The 24,232-nt window shown below is 38.3% G+C and overlaps 1 protein-coding gene across 1 annotated transcript; it reads right to left on the bottom strand.

Annotated features, from left to right (window-relative positions):
* Positions 1–1,547: 1,547 nt before the first annotated feature.
* Positions 1,548–17,899, bottom strand: LOC143885183 (Regulator of chromosome condensation (RCC1) family protein). The gene is made up of 8 exons (XM_077389224.1): positions 17,668–17,899; positions 16,508–16,663; positions 14,512–14,670; positions 8,091–8,261; positions 7,662–7,793; positions 7,465–7,581; positions 1,873–1,968; positions 1,548–1,782 (listed from the first exon to the last, which is right to left on the bottom strand). Exons 1-8 carry the CDS (start codon positions 17,846–17,848, stop codon positions 1,598–1,600), a joined length of 1,197 nt encoding a protein of 398 aa, XP_077245339.1. The 5' UTR covers positions 17,849–17,899; the 3' UTR covers positions 1,548–1,597.
* Between the last annotated feature and the right edge of the window lie 6,333 nt (positions 17,900–24,232).

Raw genomic sequence — 24,232 nt, 5'->3', positions numbered from 1 at the left:
ATTACCATTAGAAAAAAAACTCCATTGCCTTTGCCATTAGGAAAAAAACTCCATTGGTTCTCTTTATTTTGCTTTGGATAATGAACCCAGGGAAATGTTATCAACACTACTGTATTTTGATGAGGGCACTCCTCACTTTATTAAAAGTACGATATGGTCCGCACCATAAGATAATCTAAACCGTCCATCAGATGGGCCACAGCCTAAATAGGTTGTACCCCAAAAATCATTTCCATAGGTTGATCCTAACTCTCTAACCCTCTAACATTCAGATCGGAGGGTTAGGATCAACCTATGGAAATGATTTTTGGAGCATAACCTATTTAGGAACCATTCTTTTGATATTGAAACCACTCTTTTTATAATGAAAAAGCCACTCTTTTCATACTATAACCACTCTTTGATATTGGAACCTCTTTTCATAATGAAAAAGTCACTCTTTTCATACTAGAACCACTATTTTGATATTGAAACCACGCTTTTGGTATTGGAACTACTCTTTTCATCATGAAACCATTCTTTTCATACTAGAACCACTTCGTTCGGGAGTTCGAATGACCCTCCGGACTTCCAATAGGAGTCCAGTAGTTTGTGATGGAAGTGGTACCCAATCGGGAGTCCACGGAAACAATCGGAAGTCCAAGTCTGACTCCCGATTGGGTACCACTTCCATCACAAACTACTAGACTCATATCGGAAGTTCAAAGGGTCATTTGGACTCTCGAACGAAGTGGTTCCAATATGAAAAAGTGGTTCAATGATGAAAAGAGTGGTTCCATTATGAAAAGAGGGGTTTCAATATCAAAGAGTGGTCAAGTATGAAAAGAGTAGCTTTTTCATTATCAAAAGAGTGGTTCTTAATAGGTTGTGCCCCAAAAATCATTTCCATAGGTTGATCCTAACCCTCAGATCTGAATGTTAGAGGGTTAGGATCAACCTATGGAAATGATTTTTGGGGCACAACCTATTTGGGCTGTGGCCCATCTAATAGACGGATTGGATCATCCTATGGTGCGGGCTATACCGTACTTTTAATTAAGTGAGGAGTGCCCTCATCAAAATACAGTAGTGCTGATAACATTTCCCTAAGTTTATTACCCAAAGCAAAATAAAGAGAACCCAATAGAGTTTTTTTCCTAATGGCAATGGCAATGGATATGGAGTTTTACCGTTTGGAGGGCTCGGGGAAGAAGAAGATAAATAGTGAAAAGAGTAGATGAAATGGCATTAGGATCCGTGCCTAAAGGTAGAGGGAAAAGCAAGAAGGGTATTCTTGTCCTAAAATATATCTAACGCACCTGACACCCCTCTGTCATGATTTTCAAAAGTCTGCCCATGATTCACAATTTCTGCAAAGCTTTGCATTTTTTTAATAATTTTCCCAATTTTATATCTTTTCAAAAGCCTGCCCTTGATTCACAATTTCTGCAAAGCTTTGCATTTTTTTAATAATTTTCCCAATTTCATAAAAATCAAACCTATACACTCCCCTTCTCTTTGAACCCAAACTTTCACGAAAAAAATGAAGGAAAAAAAAAAAAAAAGAAACACAAATTTTTGTACAGACAATGCTGAACTTTGACTAAAGAATGATAAATTAACTTTTACAGACTGATTTTACAGAAAAAGTAAACCCACTTCCACAGTAAACTTTGAGTCGGGTATGAGCATTCGATGACGTATTGCCTAAGCTTACAATTTGAGGAGTTGTCCGATCACAAGTGTTTCCCAAACCCAACTGTCCATGTTCTCCCCAGCCCCAAGTCATTATCAATCCATTCTCTGCACCCATTAGCATGACATAAATGAGGAAATGAATCAGCGTCTGAAGTGCACTCTCCAAAACAGAAAAATGGTGTGATGTTATCTCACCTGTTACTAAAGCAGAATGCTCGGCCCCAGCTGCGATGGAAACGACCTTTATCCCGTCCAACCCAGCTACTTTAAGAAAATTGGGCCTGCAAACTTCTGCAATCACCAAAGTATCACAACACATTCTACCAACAGCTAGTTAACAAAACAGAAAATTGGTTGTAATGACGCTAGATGTAGAGGATAGAACACATCAAGGTGTATAATCTTTCATGAGCGGATAGAACACATCAAGGTGGATTGCCATTACATATGTCAATGTTACTCAAGAGGGAGGATCTCATGTCGATATGTTCAGTGTTCACATCAGCTAGCTAACATCTTCACAAAGGTCACGGACTCTATATGATTTCCTAGTTTGCAGATTGAAGCTTTTTGATCCAGCGCATCAAATTCAAGGGGGGTGTGGAAGATGGCCTTTAACAATTCTAGACATCATGTATAATTCATAGAGTTAGAAACACTGTATAAAATTTATAACTTGAGGTTAATATACTTGTATAAATTACTGAGATACTTCATGGATATTTCTGTTGGTCATAATAGCTATAATGTTTGAAACATATGTTATTCTCTTCGAATTAACTATAATGCAATTTGCAATTATAATTTTGAATATACGAGTCTTATAGATCCTATTTTTAATTTCCTAAAAGTTCCATCTTCTAAGCTAATTCTAGCAAGTTTTGTGATATTGTATAAATTACTGAGACATTTCATGGATATTTCTGCTGGTCACAATAGCTACAATGTTTGAAACATATGTTACTCTGCTCAAATTAACTATAATGCTATTTGCTTGTTAGTGTCATATATTTGCAATTATAATTTTGAATATATGAGTATAGATGCTATTTTTAATTTACTAACAGTTCCATCTTCTATGTTAAATCTGGATAAGTTTTATATATATATGGGAGACCCCTACCTGTATCCGTCTCCTGGAATTCGGAAAATGCTAATTCGTATCTCCATTCCCTTGTCCATGTCAGTATCTGTATCTGTCTCTAGGCATCATATGTTTCAACATTAATGGCATAACCCCTATGTTACATGGATTCTTCTAGATGGGCGAAGAATCCGTGTTGGACACATCTCGGATTCCAGTACTTCAGGATTCTTTGAGACACTTCTAGATCTCTTTTATTTGTCGTTTCTGAATACTACTGCCACAACTTTACAATTACCTCATGTTTTGAGTTTTACCCATCCTAATAGTAACTTTCTTACATGAAAATAAAACATTATATCTGTGTTGCCTATTAAAATTTTCATTATAGTACTTGCAATAACCAAATTAGGGGGGCGGCCCAGTGCACGAGGCCCCCGCCATTGCGGGGTCTGGGGAGGGCTAGATGTACGCAATCTTACCCCTGCTTTGCAGAGAGGCTGTTTCCATGATTCGAACCCGTGAACACCAGGTCACAATGGAGCAATCTTACCGTTGCGCCAAGGCTCGCCCTCGATCAGTACCAAGGCCCCTAGGATCATGGTTGGGACCCGATTAAAGGATCGAATCAGAAAAATCGGCCGAATAAATCCACGAATTAACAGGTTGATGAGAGCCGTTGAGATCGCAAGGTCCGATTTACACATCAGTTATTTACCCATTTAAAGAGCTCAAATCCACCAATTAATGGTTTAGATCATCAATTGGGAGTGAAGATAAGTCGCCCGCTTCGAACGGTTGGAAAATACGATTATTTGACGGAAGATCGGACCGTCTGCGAAATCGATGGCTCTCATTTAAAAAAGGATAATTAAAAAGAATAAAAACCCTTTTTCCCTCTTTTTCCCGCCCCAAATTCCCTATAGACACCATTTGTATAGCCCCCTTTTTCATTGATTTTCCTCCCCCCAAACAGCCCATAGCCACCACCACCTTTTCACCTTTTTGCTTAAATTGTGGGAGTGCCACATCCCCTTTGTTCAAACCTTTTCCTTTGTACACCTCACACAAGTGGACAAATTTGGTGGTTTCAATCTCCACCTTTTGTCTTTTGTGCACATGTCCTCATCACCTCATCTTTTTCACAATTTTATCTTTTATACACCTATCCTTCCCCCCCCCCCCCCCCCCCACACACACACACACACCCACCCACGCCACAAAACATACGTTTTGCTCTTCTCCTCAATCCCTTACTTTTTTCCTCTCTTTTGTCTTTTGTACATCTCACACCCCCTCCACCCACACAAATTTGGACTTTTCCCCTTTTTTAGTTGTTGCAAGCAAAGCTTATCTTCTTGATATGTGGTGTCATCTAGGCCATTGATAAACCATCTTATGAGCGGTGGCTTGATCTAAGCCATTTAATACAAACCAAGGGTGATCCATCCAACCAACTTGGTAGAAAGGTGGCAAAGCCATCTTTTGCTAGCCAACCACAATACATCACCACCTCCTTGATCCTATATTCTCCTCTACCAACCCACTACCACCCTTAGATCATAACCAATTAGATCTAAGCCCTCCCTTTTTCCCATCTCCAAAGAACCCCCACTCTAGCCTCCAAAACAGGGACCCTCAACCACCATTCAAAGGACAACTCAAAGAATCACAACCCTCCCCTTTAGCTAGGAAAATTTGTCCCACCCTCTCTCTCTCTCAAGTGGTGCAACCACCCTAACTCTAGCCTGCCCTTGGAGGCCGAACCATCTCCTCTCCCTTATCCTATCATGGCCGAGCTCTTCATTCCATCTAGGTAATATGGATGTTTTGTTTTTAATCTACTCATGCTAGTTTTATTCATGATGCTTTTCTATTATTTACAAATCAATGCTTAAGGATAATTCTAACTAGTCTGGTTTCATTTCTAGTATGCTTTTCTTTCCATATCTTAATGTTCAGACTCATGATCGTGTTGTTTGTTCCTTTTCCATGATGAGGTGCTGAGATCCTAATGGTTTTTTGCTTGCCTTCCGGTTCTAATCTCCATTCATGATAATCCATTCATGGTAGTCCCATATTGTTTTTTGAACCCATACTGATCTTTATTTTGTTAAAATTTCAGTTCTTTTTGCAAGGATTAGCTATAATCTTGACGATCCATTGGTTCGAAATAAAAGTAATGGATTTAGTTCTTTCTTTTTCTCCTTTTCTTCTCACAATGGTTTTCAAAAAAATAATAATAATAATAATAGAGTAGATAAGTGTTTGTAGGATTTTAATAAAAACAGTAGGTTTGGTGTTGAATATCCAAAAATCAAAATAAATAATAAAAAAAGGCGAGGGCGTGGACAGTGGATTGAAAAATGAAAAGGAAAAAAGAGAAAGAAAAGAGGGCGTGGATAGTAGATGAAAACCGTAGAATAAAAAAGAAAATATAAAAATCTGCGGATAGTGCCCACTTGGCCCGATCCTACCCCACAAGATTGGCCCAACCCTACCCCACAAGACCCTATGGCCCACTCGGCCTAAGATGAACCCAACTAAATCCCTATGGCCCACTCACCTAGCTTAATCCCCAACCCACTCACCCTAATTCCCAAACTCAAGACCCGAACCCGTTTGGCCTAGCCCAAGGACCCATCAAACCAGACCTATTCAACTCTTAGAAGCCAACCCGCTCAACTCACCCGACCCAACCACGCCATCTACTCCTTCACGACTTTGACCGAATCACCTAACTCACCTAGCTTTTCCCTAGTCCAATCCAAAAGCAAAACCCATAACCCTCGGATGGACACCATGTTACCACCCCAACAGCATGCCCTATTAACCATAGCCCATCCACATCCATATGCCATGACTCTATTAGACCAAAGCTCATCCATGTCCTCATGCCCATATAGCCCACATCCTAAGTCTCATCTGATCCCATGAGCCACCATCAACCTTTATCCGATTCTATTAACTCGATCAGCCCATCATTAGCACCATTCACACCTTTTGTTGCCTATAGCACCATTCACACCTTTCATCACCTATAGCACCATCAGCCCATCCATAGCACCATTCGCACCTTTTTCTCCCATAGGACCCTAATCCATTCGGCTATACTGTAGGATCCAACTTCTATTTAACTAACCCTTAATACCACCCCCTCCCTCCTCTTCAACACCCAAACTCGGGCTCACCCTCACCACAACCCGAGTTCAACTCGAACCCCAACCCAAACTTGGACCCGAGAATCCGAGTCCAACTCGGATTCCAACCCTCAACCAAAACTCGAGACTCACTCAGGCCCACACCCTCAATCCAAACCGGGAGGAATTTTCCTAGCTAAAGGGGAGGGTTATGATTCTTTGAGTTGTGCTTTGAATGGTGGGTTTCTAGTTATAGGCTAGAGTAGGGGTGCTTTGGAGATGGGAAGAAGGGAGGGAATATATCTAATTGGTTATGATCTAAGGGTGGTAGTGGGTTGGTAGAGGAGAAGATAGGATCAAGAAGGTGTGATGTATTGTGGTTGGCTAGCAACAGATAGCTTTGCCACCTTTCCACCAAGTTGGTTGGATTGATCGCCCTTGGTTTGAATAAATGACTTAGATCAAGCCACCACTCAAAAGATGGTCCATCAATGGCCTAGATGACAACATATATCAAGAAGATAAGCTTTGCTTGCAACAACAAAAAAATAGGAAAAGTCCAAATTTGTGCACTTTGGTGGAGGGGGTGTGAGTTGTACAAAAGACAAAAGAGAGGGAAAAGTAAGGGATTGAGAAGAGAAAAACGTATACTTTTGTGCGTTGGGGACGGTAGGTGTATGGAAGACAAAATTTTGAAAAAGGTGTACAAAGGACAAAAGGTGTAGATTGAAACCACCAAATTTGCCCACTTGTGTGAGGTGTACAAAGGACAAGGTTTGAACAAAGGTGGGGTGATGTGGCAATCCCACAATTTAACCAAAAAGTGAAAAGGTGGGGGTGGCTATGTGATGTTTGGGGGGGGGGGGGGAGGAAAATTGAGCTGTAGAAAGGGTGTCTATAGGGGATTTGGGGACTGGAAAAAGAGGGGAAATGGGTTTTTATTCTTCTTAATTATCCTTTGTTAAATGAGAACCATCGATTTCGCGAGCGGTCAAATCTTCCGTCAAATAATCGTATTTTCGAACCGTTCGAAGCGGGCTACTTATCCTCACTCCCAATTGACGATCTAAACCATTAATTGGTGGATTTGAGCCCTTTAAATGTGTAAATCGACCCTTGCGATCTCAACGGCTCTCATTGACCCGTTGTTGATCCGTGGATTTATTCAGCGGATTTTTCTAATTCGATCACACTAGCCTTTAATCGAGTCCCAACCATCATCCTAGGGGCATTGGTACTGATCTAACAACCATGGACAACCTTGGATAACCTTGGTATGGTTATAGCAACCTTACCGTTTTGCTATAACCATATTATAATGTAAAAAAAATTCAAATTTGAGAATTGATTAAAATATTTTGGCGAATCCACAAATAGTTCTTTTTGAGGTCTGTCCGAATCCGATACTCGATATCCGTGTCGGATTCCGACACTCGTATCCTTACTAATGCAACATAGCATAACCCTATCATTTAAGAGCTTTCTGCAAGCCGTAGAACTTACATACCTGCTAGGCATGTGCAACATAGCTTGCATGGTGCAGAGTAAAAAAAAGTACTTTACCATATGAGCTAGTACATGGAGGACAGTGATCGGGCTCTTGCCTATCCAAGCTCCCTCGCACAGGGCTGCTAAGCATCCCATGGTGGTTGCCACCAAGCATAAATACTCCCCCATCATCTGTAAAGTTATTTATCAGATTATTTGACAAGCTATAAAAATAGAAAAAACTGTTGAAACATTGCAGAAAGTATTTCCACCTGTTAATAGTAAAGCATGGTTCCATCCTAGAGCAACCTGAGAGAACTTCTCCGGTGAAGGTAAAAGCTGAGGGTGGTAATAATCTGAAAAACCACTGAAACCCCTGCCCCAAGTGTACAGCTGCTTATTCGCTAATCAGGATTATCATTACAACAATATCAATAAGATCAACTCATGAGGAAATTAAGTGCAAATCATCCTTATAGTCACATAATGCAAACACGGGAGCATGGATTTAAATTTCAGTTTCGGTTTCGGCCGAAATCCAGTAAAAAACAAAGAATTAATTAATTATTTAGGTAATTTCAGCCGAAATTTCGTAAAATTATTAATTTAAAAAAAAAAAATTGAATTCCTCGAAATTTTGGCCGAAATTTCAGATTTCGGATGAAATTTAAAACTATGCGCGGGAGGAGTATAGAATTTACCAGACAAGGCAGCACTATGATCTCCACTTGCATAGATGGTAACTATATCACCATTGTTAAATACAGTAATAACTTCAGGAAGAGGGAATGATCTCTTGACCCTATCTATAGAAATTCCCAGCTGCCCACGTTTTCCCGAACCAAATGCATAAATTGAATCTCCCGAAGGATCTGCATCAGAGCAATACCTAATAATTTTACCGAAGTAACTAACCAATTGCATTCATAATCAACAAGATGATTATCGTGAGCGCAGTTTTGTGCTTTAAAATCACATTCATAACCAACAATATTCATCCTGAAAAAAATGTTTTTACTACTAATTTTGATAGCATGAAAAACATGAAATTACAATCCTAATCGTGGTAGCATGAAGAGCTGTATATGTAAACTGTGATTGTTTTTTACTTTCAATATTCTAAAACAGGTGCACATGAAGAAATCACATTTTTTAGGCCAACCAGTCCTAGGCAATTTAAATATCATGGTTGCACATGATCGACACTTTTATTTTTTCTTAAATGATAGTAATTATTAAAATAGAAAAGAAAATGTCCAAATTTCATGATGAAGATGGAGACAAGGAGGAAAAAAGAAAAAAAAACATCTAACAAAGAGAAACTAAGAAAGACAAATGCAGCTGCTACCTAAATAGGTCCATGTTCTCGCACAGACAATTCATAATTCCCACTCCGTTTGCCAAGGAATCATCTAACTTGCTAGTCTCCCCGAGGACACACCGATTTGAAACTGCAATGGTAGATCAAATGTCTAGGATCTCTTTCGGTCACTTTCCATGGAAACAATTAACCTTTACTAACCCATCTACTCTCTTTTTTTTTTTTGAACGGAAACCCCCCTACTCATATTTATCATTAAAAAAAAACCCACCTAATCATATTCAAAACCACAAAGGATCTCCAAATTGGTGGAAAACATAAGCTGCAACTCTTGCCGTAGCACTAACACAGGAACACCTCTACCTCACCTGAGTTGTTTCCCTGATTGTCCAAGAGTATGCCAATCTAACCTCTTTCTTGACACTTCTCAAGCTAACACATTCCTTGGAACATTTTCAGGTTGTCAATCAAGAGAATATGGCACTCAGAAGTTAGGCCTATAGGGAAAACATCTGCTACTTGGTCTCTATTGGAGATATGCACTGCTATTAGCTCAGAATCCTCTACCTATTTCACGAATGAAATGGAAGTTAATTTCAATGTACTTAGTCTTGCCATAGAATACTGGGTTCTATGACATTTTGACGGCACTCTGATCGTCACAGAAAAGAGTATGCACGTCTGACCTCAGGTGAAGCACACGTAACAAGTGTCTAATCAATGTAAACTGCAATGATGGAAGTAGTGGCCATATATTCTGCCTCTGTACTGGACCTGACTACTGTCTGTTGCTTCTTTCTACTCAAAAAAACAAACCAACCACTCGCTACCGGGAAAAAAAACGTAACAGATCATCTGGTGCATGGATCTCCTACGCAATCTACATAGAAGTATCCTGCAATAGCGATACCTGGGATATTCAGACTTACTATTTTGGATTAATGAACTTGTAAGGTGTGTTCAAAATATTTCAAAATATTTCTGATAAAATTCCACTAAGGAATTTTTTAACACTCCATGAACGTACCCGTGTTAAGCAATTTCTTACGCATCTACGACTTGAGTTTGAGACAGCCTGGGAAAACATAATTAGCAGCAGAAACCTCCCTAACATCTAATCTGTTTTGTCTGAATTGCTTGAGATTGAAACTTGTATTTGTACTAAAGCGACTTTATATGCTGGATCGTTTTCATCACAAGATATCGTTTTTTGGCCCACGGTGACGAAGGGATGACCACGCCAGTGTGACGTCTGTAAGATGAAATTTTCGAAGGAAGGAGTATGGGCATCTTGCTCCCATCTGTAAGACAATGAATACCTGTAAGACAATGAATACCTGTTCCTATTGTCGCTGTCTTGGACATATTTCTCTGAATGTTTATGCTATCCCAAGGCTTGTGGGGATGGCTGAAACCATGGACACGGAAACCAATGGGATTCTCATCGAAGTTTATATGTGTGTACATGTCACCATTTCTAGATTTTATTTTTTTTGGAAATTGACAGAATATATTGATGATCATACGAGAATTACATGATAAGGGACCAGGAGTCCCCCACGAACCCTCATATAAGGTCCTAGGAGATAGCTTCAGAACCCTAGAATAAGGTCCAGAGCTATTCCCCCTTACATTCCCCTGTACATCTACGAAACAAAATACTAATATTTCAAATACTGTAATCTTCCTAGAAGATCAATCCTACAAGTACCCCTATTGAATCTACTAAAACATCTTTGCGATCTTCAACGAAGATCTTAGAAATAACCCTCCATAAAATAAGACAACCTTCTTGTGCAATCTTCCTTGAAGATCTTGAAACAACCTGCAAAATTGAAACAAAAACTCAAAAACAATCCGCCAAAATCCAAAAACCCCTTCAGAAGATCTTCTATTTTTTTTGTTCATCAAATCTTCATACTCTTTTCAAAGCTCCCAAAACAAGATAATTCCAAACAACTAACTATGTATGCACTAACATACTGACTCCCCCAAACCTAAGAGCACTTCCTTAACTCGCCTAGAAGAAATTTAACATCGGCTTGCAACTCCTTTTCTTTAGGCAAATTCAGGTAGATGGACTTCTTCCATCGGGTCCGAATTAATAGTGATGAGTTCCTCTAGCTTCCGAATACATAGCATATGGTTTGCATCCCAACTAAAACGACGTAAATTTTCTCATCCTCCAAACTGTTCTTGAAGAAATGAAGCTTGTAACCCGTCAAACAGATATCCTTAATGTTGCGAGTGCCTGTTAAGGGGAAGAGCTCATCCACGTTCTGCAGAAAATCCGCTTTGAACTAGTTCCATTGTCTTTTGATGGAACATTTGACAATCTCTCTTGGAGTGGGTGCTTCAAGAGAGGCCTTGGATTCATCATACCTTAGGACTTGGACATCAGTTAAAGTCTCAATTCAAGATGCGCAGTCTGCCGCCTCCAACCTTCTTCGTTTGAAGGTTCGAACTTCCGAGGGGGTGGCTCTGTTGGAATCCATTTTTAAACTCTACAAATTTGCTTTCCTTTCCTTTTCCTGAAGAGGCCCAAAGACTACCTTTTAAGGAAGAACCATCTTACCTACCAATAAATGGACCCCACGAAGTATGCGGAAATGTGCTAAGCAACTAATGCTATTCTGATATAATCACTTATCTGCTTAAAACCTACAAGCAAAGGGGTTTCATTATCGAGGGTTTCTCCGCCTCCCAGTTAATGTAGGCAGTAACGAAGAGCCATCTGTCACTTAAATCAAAAAGGTACTCATTCCTTCCCAAAGAGCACACTTCCCCAGAGGTCTAGATTTTGCATATTCCACTAACTTTCCGTCCTGGAAAGCCACTGCTTCCAAAATTTGTCATTTACCCAAAAGGACTTATAACAGAAGGGGAGAGTTGAGGGCTCTCCGCCAGGCTTGACGTCCCAGCACTTGTTGCAAAAATTTACACGTCCTGGACATTCCAAACTTTGAAAATGGGGTCTGGGAGCTCATATCTTTTACAGATTGTCCAAAGATACCACTCATTAGGGTGCCAAACAGCTTTTTGCTTTTGTGTTTGATTTTCCGTACCTTAATTGAGCCGAGGTTCCGCTAAGCGTTGATTTTGTCATATTGACCTTGTTGTCCTGCAGACATGCCTATTGGAGGTGATATAACTTGCTTTGGATCTCCCAAAGCTTTGTCTGCTTCTAATGGGATGTTCTTGGGGGGCCCATTCCGATTAGACTGGCGCGTTTGAATTTTGAATTTCGAAAATGTTCCGTGTGAGCCACTCGGGGCTGGCCTACCGGGGCGAATCGGGTGAACTATGGGCGGCCCAAAAGCATTACACTGACCAGAATTGTCGCCTCCGAATGACTTCTCAATATTCTGGACACCCACGCCCGGGATCCTCCTCCACTGAGCCAGTGGAGCAGCCTAAAGTTGCTTAGGACCTATCAGTGGCCGATTCAAAAGACTCGGACACAATTCCAAGGGGTCGACCTGGGCAGAGAAGGCCCTGATGGGCGTTTCCTTTTGAGTATGTATAGGTTCCTGTATCATTCTTCGGTTCGGAGGCATGGATGCCCGAATTTCTATACCTATTCTGAAACAGATATCCTGTACCCGAATATGAACAAAAGTTTTGATTTCATGCCAATTCGAAGTAAGAATAAGTGCCGATGCATGGGTCATACATTGGCCATGGCTTCCTTCCATTCTTACATCTAGGACTTTTCCAAATAATCTTCCCAAAGCCTCCACAGTTGATGTTGCCCATACATGTAGGGGAATCCCAATAAAGCTGATCCAGAGTGCCCTTTCCTCTTGTCTTATTTCCGGCCTCCACGCAAAGAGGAAATGGAGGAAGTTACCACATGCCTTTTCTTCCATCTTCAAAAATGCCTGGCATAGATAGGGTCGGAATTTTCTATAGAATATTAGCTCAATTCCATATATCAATAAGATTCCAATTTTTCCATTTTAACCTACCAACTAGGTAGGATTTTAGAAGATGACTACGAACCTTCACCTCCTTCCCAGAAATGGTTAAAGTTGGGGTCCCTTTTTCCGTACCGACTAGGATATCCCCAGAATCTAGCCAAACCCCCTCGAACCTTTCTTTTGGTGGTTTGGAAGTGTGGTCTCTTGATGACGGAGACCGCCAGGATATACCTTCTACTCTCCCAAGCTTGCAGCACCGACACCCTCTTTGCCATCTGAAGTTGTGGTAGCCGCATTTGGAGCAGGTCCAGTCTCCCCTTCAGCTTATCGGATTTCGTATGGGGTGAGGGCGTACCTTGACGCAAGAAGGGCTTCTTTTCACATTTCCTCCAAAATAGTTAATTACCAAATCTAACCAACTACTTAATGATGTAGGCTAACCAACTCGCAGCGGAAGCGTGGTGGGCCCATAACCCACAGGTCCCAGGATCGAAACCTGGCTTTGATACGAAATTTGATGTAGGATAGGGAAGAGAAATAGAAGAAAGGGGATAAAAGAGAAGCGAGAAGAGACGAAATTAGGGAGAAGTAAAAGAAGAATAGGAGAAAAGGAGAAGAGAGGGAATAATAGGAGAAGAGGGTTAGGAGGAGTTTGTGACTCTTTAATTGGCTGAGGTTGGGCTGTTTGAATCGGGTAACAAAAGGGTTTTTGCAGGTTTTGGAAAATTGTAACCAAGAGATGAACGTTAGGGTTTCAAGAGGTTGAAGACACCCAAGTTAACTGGGTGAGTCAACTCAGCAGCAAGAACACTTTCTTTGCAGATTTTCGGGGAGATTTCCGGCAATTCGTGGTACGATCTTTCGACAGCAGCTTGGATCCTTTGCTCTGATACCAAATTTGATGTAGGATCGGGAAAGGAAATAGAAGAGGAGAAGATTAGATGTAGAAGAGACGAATTTAGGGAGAAGTAGTATAGAAAGAGAAAAATAGACAAATAATAGGGGAAGAAGAGAATAGAAGAATAAGGGGAGAGAAGAAGAATAGGAGAAGAGGAGAAGAAACCTGTAGAGGGGAGAAATCTCAATCAATTCAATTAATCATCAAAGTTAAAAATCCCTAATACAAGAGGCCTATTTATAGGCAACAGAAATAAAATTGCATGGAACGTAAAATCCCTAAAACTAAAACATGGAAATAAAAATACTAGAAACTAAATAACATGGAAATAAATCCTAACGGGCAAATATGCCACTTATTGGCCTACTATCTGCATCACTTAATGTACCACACAAACAATCGAATCCCATTTCTAGATTTTTAGATGTTGCCATGTCAAACAACTCGTATCCATGTTGAAACAACACATGAATCCGTATATGTAAATCATGATTATATATACTTCGTATTTTAGCCGTGTCCCTGTTTCTAAATTTTGGGAGTTTGCCATGTCCGACACTCGTGCCCATGTCGACATATGACACTCGTGTCCGTGTCCACAAATCATTCCAGCATGTGCGCCGCTCCGGCGCATGGCCTTGCAAAAGCGGGAGTCTCCATGGAGTCTTTGGCGCTTTATGATTCTCCTCCTCCCTGATTATCCCTGCTTTGTACTCGCTTATTTTTATTGTTTTGTCCATCTATGTACAGACAATCTCGGTCTCCGACTCTTCGTTGTTTTTCTCAATAAAATTGGCTACCTCTTTCAAAAAAAAGCGCAGTGACAGATTGAATTGCTATGTTTCATCATACATGATTATTTACTGATTTCATTAAGAAAAACTTACAAACTCCTTCAGCTGGTCCTTTTTATAGAAATACAATAATGTTGAAATTATAGACAAAACAGCTGCAATACCATATCATATTTATTATATGTTTACCTTTTAATAAAACAAGTGAATGACGCATCCCACATGCTATTTGCCCAACATGCTTAGAAACGAAAAATGAAACTTCAACAGGAGACCAATGTGACTGATAATCACCATGTCCAAGTTGCCCAAATGAGCCATCTCCACAAGTAAAAAGACGCCCACTCGCTGAAATGGAAAGATACAAACAATCAAAGGAAAAACCAATGTCGAAGTGACAATCCAAAGTAAATACCATAGTCTAGAAATATACAAGAACCACTCAATATATTGCTATCAATGAAAATAAGAATTGAGCACAAGCTACTATGAAGTTTATATATAAATAGTGTATGAAGTTGGTGAAGATATTAACCATCATTACAGTGTTTACAAGGAAAAAATATTTACATGTAATTAACTTACATTGAACACATTAGAGTGAGGATCAACCAATTGGATTCTTCATAAACACCTCATTTTGAGGATTTTTCTATGGGCATGTGTTTCTGATAGATAGGCATGTAGATAGCTATTCTTCAACTATCTTTGATAACATCATAGATCCATGGATTTGGCACCATGTTCATTGATCTATCACGTAATTAATGGTTGATTACTGACATATTAGTAATTTTAATTATTTTTAATGATATTATATGTTAATAATTTTACATGTAGATAGCTATTCTTCAGCTATCTTTTATAACATCATAGGTCCATGGATTTGGCACCATATTCATGGATCTCTCATGTAATTAATGGTAGATTACTGACAGATTAGTAATTTTAACTATTTTTAATGGTATTATATGTTAATTTTTCTTCTTCTTCTTTTTTGAATGGTTGGTATTATATGTTAATAATTTTACAATTTTAACGGTATTAAATGTTAATAAATTTACTATTTCTAATAGTATTTATTTTGTTTTCGTCTGTTCTTTTTCTATGTTTTTAGTTTGTGGTAACATGTAAGACCATCATATTTTTTTGAAAGGTAACTATTTTATTCCGTAACACATGTAAGAACATCATAGATGCATCGATTTCGCACTAGATCCATGCATATATGAAATTGATGAGTAAACCATTATTAATAGTTAGTCTGTGAAAACCTACTAAAAGGGGAACTTAGGTATGTTAAATATATCTTTTTCAACTTTGTTTAAATATAAAGTGATTTTGTTGGATTTTTTTTTTTTTAAAGAATGACTACTGGGTGTTTCGTCCGGAATTGAGTTGTAACCAGAGGCAAAATGGTTTTGGTCCCCCTAAAGTCATGCCCGGAGTTTCTAATCCAAGGATTCAGCACACTCCAAATCTTTCCCACTTAAGAAACTCAAGATTCTTTTGTCTGGTATATATATCAAGAAGATGCTTCCACCTACAAAGTGAAGACAAAGATTCTCACTACATTTGCCTACAAAAGTTTCAACTAAAACCCCAAGAATTTCAACTAAAACCCTAAATTCTTAGCTAAAAGCCTAAAACTACAGTGATCCAGATCCTAGAATGCTGTCTTGATCCACACACACACATATATGTATATGTGTGTGTGTGTATGTCTCTCTCTCTCTCTCTCTCTCTCTCTCCCAACACACACATTCATACATACATATTTATTTATTTATCGCATAGTGATTCCTAGCAAGGACAAGCACCCGCCCAATAGTTAATCCAGAGACTGTTCTAGGGACATCATGAATGCACCAAAGTGAAACAAATTCATCACCTAGGCCTAATTCTGTAAGGAGATTTTAGAATGTTTAACTAACAACCACTTGGAATCTACACATGTATTTTTTAAAATGAGCAAGAAATGTTTTTCCAATTGCAGAACCATGCGGATAATGCACCATGTAACTAAGTATCAAATATGACGAGTTGAATTATTATTGGGAGTAAAACATCAGTATACAGTTGAATAAAATGTCATTAATAAAAGCCATTGTACTGCAGCTGACAATCTCAAAATAAATTCTGAGTGTTTGGCTGAAGTAGCCTTTATTTCTGGGCCTGAAGAGACCTGAAACAAATCCAGAGTGATTCCATCCAGCAGAAACATGAGATATAACAAAGCTTTCCAAGAACTTTACAGGCTTTGGTTGTAAACTGTTCTCCAGATCCCCAAGACCAAGTTGACCACAGGTGCCTCTCCCCCATGTAAGTACCCTACCACCACCTGGAAAGGAAAAAGAAAAAGCTTTGTCCATAATTTTGAACAGCAATTTATATCACAAATCTTATAAAATATAGGACAATGATGTTTGCACCCATTTTTTTATAATGCCATTCCTCACTTTGTTAAAACCTTTTAATTAGCACTTGATAGCTTTTTGGGAATTTTAACAGCCTTTAACACTTAACCACAAAAGTTTAATATGCAAAGAGGAGTTCCATTATAGCCAAGGTTTTAAATTTCAACCAAAATCCAAAATTTCGGGTTTCAGTTGAGACCGAAATTGAAATCAGGTATACTCGAAACGTTACCAAATTTCGAACAAAATTTAAAAATTTTGTAGAAGATAAAATATTGTTTTATTTGATTTTGGCAGATTTCAGCTGAAATTTCGGCTAAAATTTTTTTTTCGGCGAGGACCAAAGCGCATTCCAAAACCGAAATTAAAACCTTGATTATAGCTATTAAAAAAAAGTGCTATATTATTGAAAAAAGGAGTGATGATATCAATTTCCATATAAAAGCGCACCCACTCAGGGTGAAGATACGAAATAGCTATACATTCGCTGTCCCACCAGCTATTTCCAAACACAGAAGAAGCTCAAGCCTAAGCAAGCAAGGTGGCAAGACTTGTTGGCTGAGTTCGATATGTGTAACGAGTATAACACCAAATACGCTAGTTGATTACAAAAGGATCAATAGTTCTCAAGACAGCCATGTATGAGATTACTTACTAATGAATGTCTAGTGAATGCCTCAAGTAGATAATTAAATGAGTTAAGCTGCTAAGTTCCATTGTCAAATCCCAGATGAGAATTAAATATGAAAGCATACAACAGAAACGATCTAAATTTATACAATAAACAGCATACAATTAGATCATTCCATCCATATAACACAGAAACCCATAACTCAAGTATGCTTAAGTAAAGATGGAATTGAATTACAGGGAAAATGAAAGTAATATCTAATGAATGGATAGAAATAAGTAAGATAGGATTTCTTACTGGTTAAGGCAATGGTGTGAGCACCCCCACAAGAGATTTGTGAAATTGAAAGATGGGGTAAGGGCAGAAATACAAGTTGAGGGAGGTGTTCATCTTCAACCCTGCCCCTCCCAAGTTGCCCTTCTGAACCAGCTCCCCAGCTCCACAATAATTCCTCCTCTTCCCTCTCTCCTTCTTCCATAAACCCTCACCCTAACCCTAACCCAATCAAAGGAATTCGGAGAGAGGGGATTCTATTTTGTATCCTTTTTATATCCAGCCCTTTTATACGTGTTTTTTTTTTTAATGGAATTTCTTTTATAGGAATTTCATGGAAAGGTTTGGAAAAATAAAAACTTTTCCAGAATTTCTTGTTTTTCCATTGTTTGGTTACACGTGAAAGGAATTCAAGTTTTATCTTGAAAAAACTTTGTTTTATAACAATACACTTATAAACAACAACCTATAACCATATCGTTTTTCTTGCAATTCAAACATGTTTGGCGGACATGAAAGTTTTTTCCATGGAATATTAGTTTATCATGTAGTGTAGTGGGAGAGGGGAAAGGAACGTGGCCATGTTTGTCAACCATGAATTTTTATTTTTCATGATAAATTTTGTTTCTCAACTGGGGAGAGAAGCGTAGGGCGAGAATGAGAGACTTGAGAGGGCACGAGTAGGGCTGGACATGGTTCCGGGTAAAACCGAAGAACCGAACCGAACCGGGTGCTTCGGTTCGGTTCGGTTCGGTTCTGAGTGGACCCGGTTCGGTTCTGGTTCCCAAATCTGGGAACCGGTGGCGATCGGTTCGGTTCTGGGTTTGGGGACATGGAACCGAGAACCGAACCGAACCGGAAAATACCATACGAAAATCGAAATAGTGAAATCGTATTATCGTAATACGTATTTACTTATGTTATATAAAATCAGTGAAATGCTTAAAAAAGAGGGGGTGTTGATAACATTATTTACTTGTGTTGTTAATGTTTGACATTATTGAGGCCATCAAAAAAGGGGTGCTGATATCATTCTTTAAGCTCTTAAGTCTTAATTCTTTACAAAAGAAAGAAGAAAAACCCTAGATCTACTTTGGCTGCAAACCCTTTCCCTCTCTGCGCCTTCACTCTTCGCCACTTTGTCCGGCCAATCCGGCCTCGATTTCCCTCTCTGCGCCTCCACTTTCTCTTCCACAAAGGATCCAAAGCATCCTTACAAAGGTAATCTCTCTCACTCTCTCTGTCTCTAAATATATCTCTCCCCTTCTATGTATTTTTTTCGGATTTGTGGGTTGTTTACGTTGAAAAAACTAAGGCACAAAGTCTGTTGAAGACACCCTTTGATGGGCATCAATTTTCAGAGCTTTCACCAACATCCCTCATTCCCTCTGATGGGGATATTTGGGCATAGCGACACAATGGTACCATGATCCGGGCCATTCAGTCCGTGGGCCCCACTATTTTGGTTAGCCATGGCCCAAAAATTAGTAAATTACTATGGGTAAATGACCACAGCCATCAATCTCTTGTCTCCAAATGGATGGTCAAGATTGCACGATCTGAGCAATTTGTTTGGCTATGGCGAATGCATCTTGTGTTACAAAATTTGGAGAATAATTGAATCTTAGCATTTAATCCAGCTAAATTTTCATGGCATACATTTTTGATATATTGTGAGAATTTTTTTTTGAAAGGTAATATATTTGTGAGAAATTATTTAGTCTCCTTAGGATTTTTTTTTTTGAATATTTTTTTTTGTCAAGACCTATCCTTGTGGGAATTGAACTCACTAATTCACTATCAATAATACTAAGCTAATGCACTAGACCAGCTCATCCTGTGATTCACTTGTGTTATTATTTTAAATGAAATACTCCCCCATACAATTCTGTGTGATTTAAAATTTTAAATAGAAAAAAAATGAATTTTCTCAATCTTTTCTTGAACTTCTAGGGGTTTTTGGATGTTTGCCTTGCAGAATACTCCCGAATTTTAGGTCTGCTCTAAGGATTTCTGTTGTTCGTCGTCATTTCTCTTGCCTTGATGATTTTACCCTTAAATTTGTTAATCTGATTATTCAACAAAAGTTGGATAAGTTTGGAAAGTTGACGTGTACTGAAAACGATCAGATAACTTTTTATGACTGGTGAAAACTATCAAAATACCTAGTGTTTTATCAATTGACTGCTCTAATCAAACTTCATCTGGGCATTCATATGCAAATCAAATATGCAGCTCAATACTAAGAAAACCAAAAGGAATTGAGATAGAAGAAGAACAAGGGCCCAAATGCTCAATCCTGTGGCGGAACACGGACACATGGAACGTACATTGATTAGGATGAATTTTGATTACCTTGAAAGCAATTTACTAAGCACTGTTAATAGCCATTGTTTGCAGATAATTGTATTTAACTTCAAAACGATATGAAAATAATTTTCGTTGGTATATCCAAATGAGGCTCTTATAGATTTGATAAGAGATTGCCAACAGAATCAAATAAGATTTGGTCACTTTGAGGGTAGTTATCAGGGTTTACAACCATCACTTTGTAAATGATTTGGTCACGAAAATTAGGGCTTACAGCCATCCATTGGTGTACAATTGTACACAGTACATACTACATGTTGTTCTTAGCATTGGGTGGATTGGAACATTATTATTTCAGCATCTATAATCTTTACAATGTTTGTTATTTGATTGAAAATGTGTGATAAATGAAAGGATATGATTTTTTTTCTTGTTTTTATTTCTTATTAGATGTCAAGTATGGGAGATGGTGGAGGTTCAAATCCTATTGAGGAAGTCAGCTCTCAATCTGCAAAGGTATGCCCTACTAAAAAAAAGGCTCTTGTATCTGAGGTGTGGGAGCACTTTACTAAAGTCTTGAATAAGGAAGGGGGGAAATCTGAAAAGGCAATTTGTAATTATTGTAAAAGTGTTTATACTTATAGTAGTAGTTATGGAACTAGTACATTATGGAAGCATATTAGAAATTGTCCTAAGAATCCCAATTTTCATGACAAGAGGCAAAAGCTCCTTTCCTCATATCAATCGGTGTCACAAGAAGGAGGAGATAGTAGTCTTGTGGCATGGAAATTCAACCAAGAGTTATGCAGAGAGGCACTTACTAAGATGATTATAACTGATGAATTGCCTTTTAGGTTCGTGGAACGAGAGGGTTTCCGATATTTTTGTAGTGTCATGCAACCGAAGTTTAAGTTAGTTGGCCGTCGTACAGTGGCTAGAGATTGTTTGGCATTGTATGCCAGTGAGAAAAACAAATGAAGGACTTGTTGCATAAAACAAACCAAAGAGTTTCCCTAACGACAGATGTATGGACTTCTTTACAAAATCTTTCCTATATGTGTCTTACAGCCCATTTCATTGATCATGATTGGAAATTACATAAGAGAATAATAAACTTTTGTGTGATTTCTAGTCATAAGGGTGAGGCAATAGGACAAGCTGTCGAGTCATGCATGATACAATGGGGTATAGAAAAGGTGTGCACAATTACAGTAGATAATGCAAGTTCAAACGATACAGCTGTTGGATACTTGAAGAAAAAAATTTCCAATAGAAATGATTTCATTTTAAATGGTGAGTTTTTCCACATGAGATGTTGTGCACACATATTAAATTTGATTGTCAAAGATGGGATAAATGAGGTCATCGAATCTATTTCTCGAATTCGTGGGGCAGTAAGGTATATTAGGAGTTCTCCATCGAGATTGGGAAGATTTAAGTCTTGTGTGGAGAAAGAGAGAATCACATATAAGAGCTCTCTTTGCCTAGATGTCCCAACTAGATGGAACTCTACTTATCTTATGTTGGAAACTGCATTGAAGTTTAGAAAAGCTTTTGAAAGGCTTGAAGATGAAGATGTACTTTTTGTGACAGAGTTGAAAGATGGGTCTCCTACTTTTGAAGATTGGGATAATGCCCGAGTGTTGACTCAATTTTTGAAAACTTTCTATGAGGCTACTCTACGATTATCTGGGTCTTTGTATGTTACATCTAACTCTTACTTCCATGAAGTTTTCAAAATTGAGCGCCTTTTGTGTGATTTGTCAAAAAGTGGAGATGTTTGTTTGAGCACTATGGCCTTCAAAATGAAAGAAAAATTTGACAAATATTGGGGGAATATTGATAAAGTAAACATGATGCTATTGCTTGCCGTGGTATTAGATCCTCGATTTAAATTGAAGTATGTTAAATTTTGTTACTCTAAACTTTATACTTGGATAAAGTTAGTGCACTCACTAATAGAGTAAGTGGAGCATTTCATCGTCTCTTTATGCATTACCAATCAATTTCCTCACCGCCCAGTACTAGTACAGTTCAGAATGTAAATGAGATGGAGGTTGTTGAATCGGAGTTTGTTGACTTGGAGTTTGTTGCATTCTTAAAAGAAGAGGAGAGTGAGGATGTAAAGTCTGAGGTGGATAGGTACTTGGAGGAAGGTTGTGAAAGTCAAGACCCAAAATTTGAAATATTGAATTGGTGGCAAGTGAATAGTTCTAGATACAAAATTCTTTCCCAAATAGCAAGAGATGTTCTAGCTATTCCCGTATCTACTGTTGCCTCGGAGTCGGCTTTCAGCACCGGAGGTCGTATTCTTGATCAGTTTCGCAGTTCTCTAACCCCTAAGTTAGTGGAGTGCTTGATTTGTGGGCAAGATTGGTTACGGGCTTCGCCACTTCCTATTGAAATAGAAGAAAAGCTAGATGAACTTGAAGAATTTGAATCAGGTAATATTTTATTTATTTATTTAATGTTAACTCAATTATTATGTTATAATTAATTGTTGGAAGCTCACACAATGTTTCATTCTTATCGAAATTTGATTTATATTGTACCTTTTCAGTTGATTGTACGGAATTTTCTTTGGATTGACCTTGAAAGTCGAAATGCCACTTCACTCATGTTTTTTATGGTAAATGACTTCAACATAACCATCTAAATCTAAATAATTTTATTGCTTAAAAAAGTTTATCTTGCAAAGTTGCAATATTTGATTTATTATTCAGATACTAATACACTAAATTTATGTTATTTTTCAGAATATCTATGGATTTGAGGAGGAAATGATGCAAAGAATTGTGAGATTGGACATTGGAGGATTGGATGGCATTTCTTTTTATTTTTTCCTCTTTTCTTTTTGGATCATGTGCATGTTTTTGGAGGCTTGGGACTTTGGAGGATGTTTGAACTTTGGAGGCTTGGGATGTTTAGATGCTATATCCTTCTATGGTTTCAACTTTAAACTTTCAACTTTGATGGCTTGGTATGTTTAGACTTTAGATGCTATGTTCTTTTAGGATACAACACTTTGATGGCTTGGGATGGTTTGTAAAAGGATGTTTAAAATCCTATTCATCTTGAATGTCTGTTGATTGCTTCCTTTTCCTCAGCATTATTTTGATTATCTTATTTGTGAGCTTGTCAGTAAAAAGAAATTAAAAGATAGAGTTCATTTCTCTTTGGTCTCTTGAATATTTTCCAGGTACTGAAGTAGGAGCCAAAGAGCATAAAAGCTATTCAGCATGAGAATGTATTTGTGATTTTTGCATATAAAGCTGTTGTTACTATTGTACTAACACTTATGAGGCCTGTTAGTGTTTAGTACAAGGCATTTTTCATATAAAAATGTTGTTACTAACAGCCTGTTAGTGTACTGTTTAGTATGAGGCATTTTGTTGTTTTGCATATAAAACTGTTGTTACTTGTTACTAAGTACTAACAGCCTGTTGCCCCTAGCCTGTTACTCTGTTAGTGTTTAGTACAAGTCATTTGATATATAACAGTTGTGGACTTGTGGGTGTAAAATTGTAAATCATGTAATGGTGATTTTTTGCTCACACAAAATCCCCCTTAAGCTCACATAAAACCAATCATTTTTTTCACTTGTTGTAAACCCAGAACCGAACCGAACCGAACCGGTTAAATTCGGTTCGGTTCCAGGTTCGGTTCGGTTCGGTTCTGGTTCTATTTTTTGAGAACTGACTGAGAGTGGTTCGGTTCTGGGTTTCCCTCAGAACCGAACCGAACCGAACCATGTCCACCCCTAGGCACGAGTTAGTAGAGGTGAGAAGTGGCTAAAAAATAAGGGAAAAAATCAACTCAGAAACTACCCTACCCATCAGCACTTGAGAAACTACATTTATCATGAAAAAAAAATCATGGTTGCCAAACATTGCCTAAAAGAATTGCGAGGGCACAAGTGAGGAGAAGGTAAAAATGGCTAAAAAACATAATAGAGATACTCTATTCAAAATAGAGTTTTATTTTTGGGATTTTTGATGATTAGTCCCTACATGGCAAAATAATTGCTTATTAGTCCCTGAGAAAAGCATATTAGTTGAACAGTCCTATTTTTAGAAAATATTTGCTAAAAGGTCCCTAAAACTCAAGAACTTCAATTTTCTCCATTTAAAATTATAAAATGGCAAATTTACCCCCAACCCATTTAATCCGTTTTAGCATTTTTTGATTTCCTTTCCAATATTTTTGGGAAAAAACTAGGAAATAAGCAACAATATTATCTCTTCCAATATTGACTTTCCCTTTGACATTCTCCATTCTT

Source organism: Tasmannia lanceolata, unplaced genomic scaffold (assembly GCF_043159265.1).
Source record: "Tasmannia lanceolata isolate RefF3 unplaced genomic scaffold, GAP_Taslan_0.1 ptg000008l, whole genome shotgun sequence".
Lineage (NCBI taxonomy): Eukaryota > Viridiplantae > Streptophyta > Magnoliopsida > Canellales > Winteraceae > Tasmannia > Tasmannia lanceolata.
Note: the sequence above shows the minus strand (reverse complement) of the source record. Positions and strands in the feature narration are given on the sequence as shown.

Excerpts from the sequence above, each read along its gene's own strand:
- LOC143885183 (XM_077389224.1), bottom strand. The coding sequence starts at position 17,848 with ATGGAAGAAGGAGAGAGGGAAGAGGAGGAATTATTGTGGAGCTGGGGA. Across the intron at positions 16,664-17,667 it reads TCACACCATTGCCTTAACCA|GTGGTGGTAGGGTACTTACA; the intron begins GTAAGAAATCCT and ends TTTCCTTTCCAG. Across the intron at positions 1,783-1,872 it reads GCATTCTGCTTTAGTAACAG|AGAATGGATTGATAATGACT; the intron begins GTGAGATAACAT and ends TAATGGGTGCAG.